The sequence below is a fragment of the Rutidosis leptorrhynchoides genome, chromosome 7 (genome assembly GCF_046630445.1).
Source record: "Rutidosis leptorrhynchoides isolate AG116_Rl617_1_P2 chromosome 7, CSIRO_AGI_Rlap_v1, whole genome shotgun sequence".
Classification (NCBI taxonomy): Eukaryota; Viridiplantae; Streptophyta; class Magnoliopsida; order Asterales; family Asteraceae; genus Rutidosis; species Rutidosis leptorrhynchoides.
Window position 1 is genome coordinate 355091758 of NC_092339.1, and position 11659 is coordinate 355103416.

General features: G+C 31.5%; 2 protein-coding genes across 2 annotated transcripts; one reads left to right on the forward strand and one right to left on the reverse strand.

The window, feature by feature from the left end:
- Positions 1-246: 246 nt before the first annotated feature.
- On the reverse strand, positions 247-1041 carry LOC139860428 (uncharacterized). The gene has a single exon (XM_071849188.1). It carries the CDS (start codon positions 1039-1041, stop codon positions 247-249), a length of 795 nt encoding a protein of 264 aa, XP_071705289.1.
- A 2946-nt stretch (positions 1042-3987) lies between these two features.
- On the forward strand, positions 3988-6209 carry LOC139860429 (WAT1-related protein At3g30340-like). The gene is made up of 6 exons (XM_071849189.1): positions 3988-4175; positions 4250-4312; positions 4398-4514; positions 4847-5279; positions 5802-5953; positions 6041-6209. The coding sequence occupies exons 1-6, from the start codon at positions 3988-3990 to the stop codon at positions 6207-6209; spliced, it is 1122 nt and encodes a 373-aa protein (XP_071705290.1).
- Positions 6210-11659: the final 5450 nt, after the last annotated feature.

The following is an 11659-nucleotide window of genomic DNA, read 5'->3' on the forward strand; positions in this document are numbered from 1 at the left end:
GTAGCTGCTTCTTTGAAAGGAATCCCGGCAATGAGTTAGTAACATTAACCATAGAACCACTATCAGCCCACCAAGTATTAGAGGGAACATTAATTGAAAAACATTCATGGTAAGTAATATAGGATATATACGGACCTTTCTTGTCTAACTATTCTCGAAACTTTGGGCATTCTCTTTGAATGTGTCCATGTTTCTTGCAAAACTTACATTTTGGACCAGTTTCCTTGCCCTTACTTGCACTTGCCTTTAAAGAACTTTCTTTTGCGGAACTTCCTTTCTCCCATTTTGAACCTTTGTTATTTTGAAAACTTTCTTATGAGTAGTCTTAGCGGTGGTGAGGTGAGCAACATTGGGTTTTTCAATTTTCAACTTTTCCTCTTCTTGGACACACATGGCAATCAACTCGCCCATTTTCCATTTCTCCTTTTGAGTGTTATAGTTGATCTTAAAAGGACCATACTGAGAAGGGAGAGATGTCATAATGAAGTGAACGATAAAACCTTCAGATATTTCCATGTTCATGCCCTTTAATTTTGAGGCCATGTCATTCATCATCATGATGTGCTCACGTATCCCACTAACACCATCATACTTCGTGGTAAGCATCTTAAGAATAAGGGTACTCGCATGAGATTTAGATGAGCCCTTAAATTGTTCCTCGACAAATTCTAAGAATTCTTTAGCATTTTCGGAGTCAGGAATGGCTCCTCGAATAGCGGGCGATATAGAATTCTTCATTATCATTAGGGACATGCGATTTGATCTTTCCCATATGTCATAAGTCCTCTTTTGTTCAACCGTAGTTTTGTCGGTAAGAGGTGCAGATTGATCAAATCTTAAAGCATAGTCCAAATCAGTTATGCCGAGGGAAATCTTAATTTGATCTTTCCACGATGCAAAATTCGTTCCGTTCAAGTGTTCTATACGAGGAATACAGTTTGCAATAGCAGTGGGTGTTAAAGCTGAAATGTAACGGTCATTAATATTATGCTCATCATTATGCTCATTATTATTTTGATTAAGGACTAAAATAATTTTCATGGTACATCAATAAATCAAATTTATAAAATTAGACTATATCAGTGACATAATAATAATAACATAATAATAATAACAATAATAACACCAACTATAGGGCAAAAGTTGGTATAATAAATTTAATCACAACACGAAATTAAATTTATTGAAGAAGTTGTGTGCAATTATTGACTTCTCGTTGGTTCCATCAACAATACACTTATAACTTCTAAATTCAGTAATGCAAAATTAATTTACAAATACATTACCGTTGGGCAGAAATATAAGTAAAATAATTATAAATAATTTGCTAAATACCGTCAAATGTCTCAAAATTATGGGTCACCGTTTGGGCTATCCCACAATCATTAGACACCAAACGTAACTTAATATGACCTTTTATTCATCAAACAATTTTAATTAGAAGCCTTCCGTTGGGCCGACAACTAATCATAATAATTTGATAGTCATAAGAACATACTTAAAATTGATACAAACATGTCTAAATGCCCTATTTTATCAATAGCTATAAATTAAATAGCTTTAATTTATGTCAGTAATTGTAACGTCCAAATAATTTAGAAAGTACTAGTAACATAAAATTGAAAACTTTAAGTATCAATTAATAAGCAAAATTGATACTACTTCCGTAATAATTTGGACAGATAATATTACAATCTCATAATTAATAAAATAAGTTTCATGACAATAAAATAACAATATATTTAAATGCAAGTGTTTCTAATCACATCAAACGCAAATGGAGTAATACTAAAGTCATTAGTTTTCAAAAAAAATGATAATCCATTTATTATCTCACATACAGAAAAGCATACATCTGTATTTATTTTATTTTTAAGCCAAACATGATAATTTACCACTAATCTTTTGCCACATCCAGTAATGAGAGTCAGAAAAATAATAATAATTAAGAATGTATATTGAAAAAGAGAACCCTATTGGTAAGCCAATGCTAATTTGATTTCATGCTCTCACATTTGTCTTTACATTTTCATTTTCATTCTGATCTAACCATGATGACAATATGAGATTTGAGTTTATATTCATGATATGAAGAAAAATATTATGTTTGTCATACTGGGCATTCATGAATTACACGACATAAAAAAATGGTTTTAATCATATTCTTGTTTATAAGAATACATACTTGTCTTAATATATCAAATAGTCATACAATCATTCAATTTATATATTAGCAATAATTAAAACACGATATTGAATGATCAGAAAAATATTAAAACAAAGTAATAGTTAAAAAAAAAAAATAAAAAAAAAACCCCTTAAATAATTACAAGATAAAAACTTGTTGGATCTTCTTCATATAATACGGAGTAATTCGAATACAACTAAAGATTAGATAACGTGAAAGAGTTTATGAGCTTTAACATTAATCATGCACTTCCAAGTTATCCAAAAAATTATCATGATTCGGATAAACATGATTCGAATTTTAATATATATATGAGATATTTGCTCGGATACCACATGTTATACATAACATGATATTTCATCATGTAATTTATTAAATAAAGATTAAGACATGAAGATGTAAGGCTTACTTGAATGGAAAGATAAAGCCATAAGAATACAACTAGGATATTTGATCTTCTACTTGATCCTCTCCTTTAGTGATGGACTTAGGGTAATTGTAATGTGTTGTTGTGTGTTACATAGAGGTGGAGAATGAGCCTCTATTTATAGGAGAGGTCAAGGAGGGATCAACTCCAAATATTAAAGGGTATGCAACTTAATATCTCCCATCAAGATTAGTTAAGTGCATTCATTATGGTATTTAAGTATGATCATAAAAGACAACATGTCATGAGTCTTGTAATCTCACCATATCAATAAGATGGTGACTTGTTATTAATAATCATATCTTGTGATCTCACCATATTAATAAAATGGTGACTTGTTATTAATATGTTAGGACACATTAATGTAGGAGTAATAAATAAGTCTAACATTTACTTGAATTGTAGTTAGATTAGACATATTGTTCTCTACTTGTGTGTATAATTGTTGCTTTGTAGTTTCAACCAAAGTATCAGATTCTACTCGAAAGGAGGTTATATCTCTCGATCTATACATATATATTCAAATGCTATGTTATAAGATACGATATATAAATATATATAAATCAATATAATTTGCATATTATAATATGCATATGTATAGTATAGTTTAGTATATAGGTATAAATTCAGGTGAAAATTATATCTTGTGAAAAGAAACTTTTTTAACTGGCTGATAACTTATTTCAACTTTTTCAACCCACCAAATCTTCATTGGTTTAAAAGCAAGTTGTGGATCACTAATTACTTTTTTACAATAACCCACTTACATATGCTTGATCCTGTATTCCCCACTTGATAAATGCTAGTGCCACATTAAGTTATGTAAATGACACTAAAGAGGAATACTCACATGGCACTTTAGTATTAATGTTAATGTTAATGTTAATGTTAATGTTAATGTTAATGTTAATGTGAATGCATAGTGAAAACTATGAAGGCTACTCTGCTTTCATCCTATAATTGTTAACTAAAGCATAAAGTAATTATAAATCTTTTCTTTTATTTCCTCTTTGTAATTGTAATTGTGTGGATTATTCAATAATGATGCTAGTTGATGATAACAGCTGATTCTTAGCTTCCATATGTCACCATTGCTTGTAAAGACACTTAAAAGGGAGAAATAAAGAATATAGAATATGAAATCATACTATTAACCTCATGTGCGTTTTAAGTTGTCTGCACAAAGTGGTTGATGTGATCTTACCGGAATTTTAATTCTCCATCACCAATATTTCGAATTATTCGGTGTATCATATCAGTCTATTTAGACACCACCATAAATCTCATTCAACTTGTCTCTTATTTATTCAAGTATTTTTAAATTTAAATTACTAACCAAATTCACACTTCTTTACTTACTCCAAAAAGATCCATGGATACTAGTAAGTATAGCAAATGGTACCCGGTTTTAATCTTGCTTGCTATCCATTTTGTGTTTGCTACAATAAATGTACTTCTTAAAAAGGTTATAGAAGATGGAATGAACCATCTTGTCTTTATATCATATCGTCTAACTATCGCTACCATCTTTTTGGCCCCTGTAGCCTTCATTTTCGAAAGGTACGCCAATCTCTCTCTTTGTCGGTTTTTTATATATATATTTCGAATCCAAGTTGTTCTAATTTTGTTTGCAGAAAAAGTGAGGCGAAACTTACATACAACATATTGTTCAACCTTTTTATAAGTGCCATTCTTGGGTCAGTAATCAACTATTTATCAAGTACTCTCTTCGTATAATAATTTCGTCATAGTGCAATATTTAGATTTTTTTTATGACTGCAGGGCATCACTTAGTCAATACTTGTTTCTTCTCGGTATACAATACACATCCGCCACTTTCACTTGCGCATTTCTTAACCTGGTGCCCGTGATCACATTCGTTATGTCATTACCTTTCGGGTTTGTATATATCTTCAGTCTCTGTATTTTCTCTTTATAGATACGTAACAGCCAGGGAATAATTCTGCTACGCTGCGTACGTCAGAATATGTGATCGTATTACTTGTCCTTTCGGGTAGCCCGAACAGGGAAAAACCTTCTACCTTTTTACCTATATACGTAACAACATTTCTGATTTTAAGATTTGGTACATATTTTCGAGATTCTATATCAATGCATATAGAGAATAAAATCACGTTTTCCCTCAAAATCTCACTTCCGTACGGATCATTTACTTATATAAATTCACTTATAAATGAAGTTTTATTGATATATACGTCACTTTGTCGCAGGTTGGAAAGCGTGAACATAAAATCAACTGGCGGAAAAGCGAAAGTGATAGGGACACTAGTATGTGTAGGAGGTGCATTCTTACTCACCTTGTACAAAGGTGTCCCTTTATTTAACCACCATTCACATTTGCAAGCCACAACCGAGTCGAAACATGTTCAATCTATTACTAGGATACTAATGTCAAATTTAGCAACGAAAAAAGCAAGATGGACGTCAGGTTCGTTGGCATTGGTTGCGGGTACAATTTTGTGGTCTTCGTGGTTTCTTCTCCAATCGAACATTGGAAAAAGATACCCGTTGAGGTATACTAGTACCGCCATCATGATGCTCTTTGGTGCCATTCAATCTTTCGTCTTAAGCTTGTCCATTGAACGAGACCTTTCGTCGTGGATTCTTAAAGGGAAACTAGAAATCTTTAGTGTCATTTATGCCGTAAGTCGCCCTCTTGTCCTTATTTAAGCTTTTAATTATAGTAAATTGCTTAAAAACATAACTTATGGGCTGAAACAACCATCCCAAGACCTAGAACTCCTTACGAGAGGTCGCATGTTCAAATTCTGGAGTGGACAGGGAAGGTTTGAGAAACAGTCATGGACTGTTCTAGATAAACGCGTACTTGAGTATTAAAAATACTCGCCTTCTCGGGTAACACGAACAAGAAAAACCTCATAACTTTTTACATGTATTGGGCTGAATTTGAAAAATGTCCTCTAATATGAAAATTTGAGAAAGGTTCTAAAAACTTTTGGTTGTTTATGGCTTTTTATGCAATTAGCCCTTTCTGTAATCTTTTTGTAATCATCATCTTTCTTTATTGCAACTATGTTGTCCCTTCTGTTAAATGGTATAAGAAAGATAACTTTCCAAAACAACAATCTGAACCTTGCCATTTCACTTTCCAAATCATTATACAAATTTACCAAATTTGATTAACGATGCTTTGCGTGCAAACAGGGAATTGTGGGTTCAGGGTTTTGCTACGCTGGGATGGCGTGGTGCGTGAAGAAAAGGGGTCCGGTTTTTTGTGCAGCATTTAGTCCACTTGTTCAGATTATAGCAGCCGTTATCGACATTCCATATTTACATGGACCATTACATCTTGGAAGGTACTTGTTTTTCTCAATTTCTTAACCAAACAAGTCTATATATTAATCACCTTATATTGATTATGATGATTCATTGGTTATTTACAGTTTAGTGGGATCGGTGATCGTGGTCGTAGGATTATACATTCTCCTATGGGGAAAGAATACAGAAATGCAAACTTCTTGTGTCACGAAAGGCGATCAAGAAAATGAAATAACCAAAGTTCAAGATCTTGAGTCTCATTCAACCAAGGATTCACAAATTATAGGAAAATAGATCACCCCTTTAGTAGTATTACAGTAAATTTGTATGGATTTTAGGAAGGATACAACAAACTTTGTCTAACTCTGCTCATAAGACTAATAAAATGACATATGCAAAATAATTACATATTCTTGTTTCAGAAAAAGAACTTGATGAAACAAAAGATATATTTTATGCTTAGTTAATTCAATAATCCCCTCCTTTCAATTTTTCATGATTTATATGTTGCATTTGGATATGTTTGGCAAAACTAGCTAGTAGCTGCTAGCAGAATAGCTTATAGGATAATAGCCGATAGCTTGTAGCTGTTAGCTAATAGTTTTTTTATATGTATTTAAGTGTTTGACAAAGTAGCTGGAACTCCTAAAATAGGAGTAATATATGAGCTTTTTCTCAAATAGTGGTTCTTTTAGCTTTTTACTGTAGCTTTTATCTTTTTTCTCTCCGTCTAAAAGATTTAAGATTGTTATAAATTTAGGAGTTCATAACTACCTTTTTAGTAGCCTATTGCTCAATTTGTGATTACTAATAAAGAAGAAATAAGGTAGTAAAGATATTATTGAATGATGAATGTGCACAATATCCTTTACAACTGAGTGCATATTTATATTACTAAAATTGTACTATACATCCGCACTCTTCAATCATTTATGTTAGGTGAAATAGTAAAATTGTGATCCAATATTGACTTTAGCATATTACAACACTCTCCTTTGGATGACAATTTTAGTTCATTATAGAGCAACTAGCACTGCCTCGTTAAAAACATTGCTAAAGAAAAACTCAGTGGGATAGAAACTTTAGTCAAGGGAAAAAGAGTGCAGTATAGAGTTGACTCCCCCTCAAGTAGACATCGCTGAGTCGTCACATCTTTTGAACTTGCCTCATGCCAATATTGTGAACGTGTGTTCTGAAAACAGCGGTTGACAGTGCTTTGGTATAAAGATCAGCAGAGTTGTTGATTGAACATATCTCATTTTAATCTGGTTGTCTTTTACGAGATCTTGAGTATATGAGAAGAATCTGAGGTTTTCATCTGAAACTGTATCATCTAAATCTTTTATGTACAAGTTTAGCCCTTGTGATTTGTCTACAGTCTCCTTCATGGTTTGCTCAAACCCCTTTTTTCAATTCATATTCCCTTTTAATCTTTTCTGAGCCTTACCAACATACCATTCTTTACCATCAAACTTATGACCGTTAAGACCGTCTATGGCTTTGGCGCCTCGTCGGCATTTATAATTTGTTCTGTCACTTTTGATACTCTTCTTTCATTTGTATTATGCAAGCTGCATTATCTTCATATATAGTTGTTGGTGAAGATAGTTGTTGGTCTTTTATAGCGTTCTAGTCCACAAGAATCAATAATGATTTGTGTCATTGATCTCAACCAAACACATTTTCGAGTAGTTTCATATAACAAGTGTTTGTTTTAAGAACGCCATGATTTTGTGGTACCTCCATTTAGGAATACATATCGAGTTTGAGATTTATCTTTATGAGGATTTGATGAATGACCTGCATATATATTCAACCAAATCTTGTTTTGAAGCGTTAGAATAAAATAATTTTAAATCAGCAGTTCCTCAAGGGTATCAAAATATCTGCTTGATCTCATTTCAATGTCTTTTTGTAGGGGTTGAGCTGAACCTTGTCAACAAATTAATTGCAAAAGAAATGTCAGATCTTGTACGATTTGTAAAATACATAATAACCCCAATTGCACTAAGATATGGAACTTCTGATATGTAAAGATCTTCATGATCTTCACGGGGATGAAATGGATCAGTGTCAATATTGAGTGATATATCAACCAATGGTTTTGTCTTTAAATATGTTTTAAAATCTTTTCGGTATAGTTTGTTTGATGTACAAGTAAACCATTAGGCATATGCTCAATTTGTAATCTAAAGGCAATACTTGGTTTTTTTTTCAAGATCTTTCATTTAAATTTTTTTTTTTTAGAAGTTGAATGATTTCATAGATCTCGTTATTTGTTCATATGATGTTATGATCATTGACCTAAACAACTTACAATCACATCTCCGGACATTGTTTTCTTAATAAGAACACATGTTCAAATAAGATTATTTGTATACCCTTTTTCTTATCAAGTAATCACTTAATCAGTTATATTATTTTATCAACCCATATAAAAATCTTTGTGATTCAATGGAATACATTTCTTTGAGTTTTGCATTAGATGTTTCTGATACCTTAAACCTTTCATGGATATTCATGTATATATCACTATCAAGTGATTCATTTAAATAAGTAGTAATAACATCCATGAGATGCATTTCTAAATTTTTAGAAACTGTTAGGCTGATTAAGTATCTAAAAGTAATTGCATCCATAACAGGAGAATAAGTTTTCCTCATAATCCATTCATGGTCTTTGAGAGAAATCTTGAGTTACAAGTCTAGCTGTATCTTATAACTTCATTTTTTCTCATTTCTTTTTCGAATAAAAAGTTCATTTTTTATCTCATACGTTTCACATCTTTAAAAGTGATAACGATTGATCCGAAAACTTTTCTTTTATTGAGCGATTCTAATTCAGCTCGTATTGCTCCTATCCATTGAGTCCAATCATGTCTATTTTGACATGCAATGACAGATTTTGGTTCCAGATCATCATCTTTATTCATGATGTCATTGTAAGATTATATGAAAAATCAATATTTTTCATTTTGTTTCGGTTCCATAATATTACAAAATTTATTGCAATTTATGTATTTACATCGTCAATATCCTTTGCATAAGGAATATTGATTTGTGGTTCTTCTTGAACACCTTTTTTTTTACCTCATTATCAGCTGATTTTCCTTTTCGAGGATTTTTATCTTTGGAACTAATTTGTCTTCCACGTTTCAGACGTGACAAAAGACTCATGAGTGACATTATTTCCAACTTTTGAAATTTCAATTCTTGCTAGAGCATTTATTGCTGATATATATGATTTAGTCACTCTTTTTGCATCTGTAAATGCATAGGTCAATTTATTCGCAAGTTCTTGCATATGCATTATTATTTTTTTAATTTTTGTTTAGCATTCTTTTGTGCGAGTATCAAGATACCTTAACTGATGTTCACACCATAAAACATCATTTTCTTTATTTTTTTTATTTCTCCCCCTTATCTAGGGAACATTATCTCATTAAAGTGACAATCAGCAAAACGTGTCATAAAAATATCACCCGTCATGGGTTCAATATATCTTATGATTGAAGATGTTTCATATCCAACATATATTCCCATCCTTCTTTGAGAACCCATTTTAGTGTGTTGTGGCGGTGCGATAGGAACATAAACTGTACAACCAAATGTTCTAAGATGGAAAATATTCGGCTCTCGACCAAAATTAAGATGGTAATGGAGAATATTTATGACTTGCACTTGATTTAATGCGAATTAATATCGTATCATGTAAATTTACATGTCCCCATATAAATATTGAGAGTTTTGTACTCATTACCAATTGTCTAGTTATTAGCTGCAAGCGTTTATCTATTGATTCAGCTAAACCAATTTTGTGTATGCACATGAGCAACTAGATGTTCAACAACAATCCCTGTAGACATATAATAATCATTAAATGCTTGAGATGTTAACTCACCAGCATTATCAAGTCTCATCCTTTTAATGGTGTAATCGGAATAATGTGTTCTCAATTTAATAATTTGTGCAAGATACTTTGCAAATGCCATATTATGACTTGATAACACACAAACATGAGACCATCCGCTAGATGCATCTATTAGAACCATGAAATATCAAAATGGTCCACATGATGGATGAATTTGTCCATATATATAACCTTGAATTCTTTCAAGAAACATTGGTGATTTTTTCTCAATATTCTTTTCATTAATCACCATATGTGCTTTTCATTAATCACCATATGTGCTTTTCATTAATCACCATATGCGTTTTTTCATTAATCACCATATGCGTTTTTCATCATATATTATGCGCTGTGCTTTTCATCATATGCACTTTTCATCATATGCATTTTTAATCATATGCGTTGCGCTTTTCATCATATGCACTTTTTATCATATGCGCTTTTAATCATATGCGCCGCGCTTTTCATCATATGCGCTTTTCATCATTTTTATCATATGCGCCCTTTATCATATGCGCTGCGCTTTTCATCATATGCGCTTTTCGGTGCTACATAGATATTTTTCATTTCCGGTTATCATTGACTGATAATCATATCCATTATGATATATATCAGAGAAACTTAACAAATTTCTCTTTGATTTGGGAGAAAACAAGGCATTGTTTATCAAAAAATTCGTACCATTTGGTAATATGAATTTTTTGACTTTTCCGTTCCTTATATCAAGTTTGCAAGACCTGATATAGTATTTATAATTCCTTCATTTGATTTAAATCAATGAAATATTTCTTAGATTTGATTATAGTGTGTATGTTACCACTATCTGCAATACATAGGTCTTTACCATTTAATTGATGTTGTATTTCAGCAGGATTCATACTAAAACTTCAAATAGGATAAACAAATAATGAGTTATATTTCAGCAAGATAATCAAATTATATTACATGCAAACAAGTTACAATCTGAAGTACATAAAAGATAACACTTAATAAACATATGCGTTATGGTCTAAAACCATTTATTTATGAGTGATACATAACAAGCTAGGCATCTTGGAAAATTCAAACCATTCAAGTCTTAAGGTAGCTCAGGGTTTATTTAATCAAGATTTTTCAACAGATTCACTCTCGTTTTCTTTTCTTTTGGGACTTATTTGTAGAGCTAAACAAGATGTTCATGTATTCAAGAAATACTAGACTGATGATCCACGTTACCAGATCATTAATAAGAATCTCCGGGATTCTTATAAAATCGTCTACTAACATCTTCAATTTTATTCTTTCATGGATCACCGTTATTTCTTGATAATTAATATCGTATCTATCTTTGAGTATTTTCCATAATATACTTGGATCTTCGATAATATAATATGTAGATTCTAAGGACTCGTCAATATGTTTGCTAAGAAAAATACTTGCTATTGCTTTCTCTTGTTCAGAACAATTGTTATTTTCATTCAGGGTTTCTAAAATACCGATTGATTCGAGATGTTTTTCTACATTCATAACCCATGTTAAGTAGTTGTTCCCACTTGATTCTAAAGGAGCAAATTTAAGCCTTTTCAAATTCGATATTTTCTATTATCAAAAAGATGAACAACTTAAATTATAATCATAATCAACTTCTATTCATAGACAAATAATAAAATGAAATTAGAATCATTTTAAATTCATAAGTAGCAAACAACATAATAATGGCATGATTACAAATAATTACAAATGATAAAACCACAAGAGCAGGATAGAATATAGGGTCACCCCGTGGTATATTAGTAACAATGATGATAGTTAGTATGACCAATACAATAGGAAAAATCATCCTTGTGTGAATCATC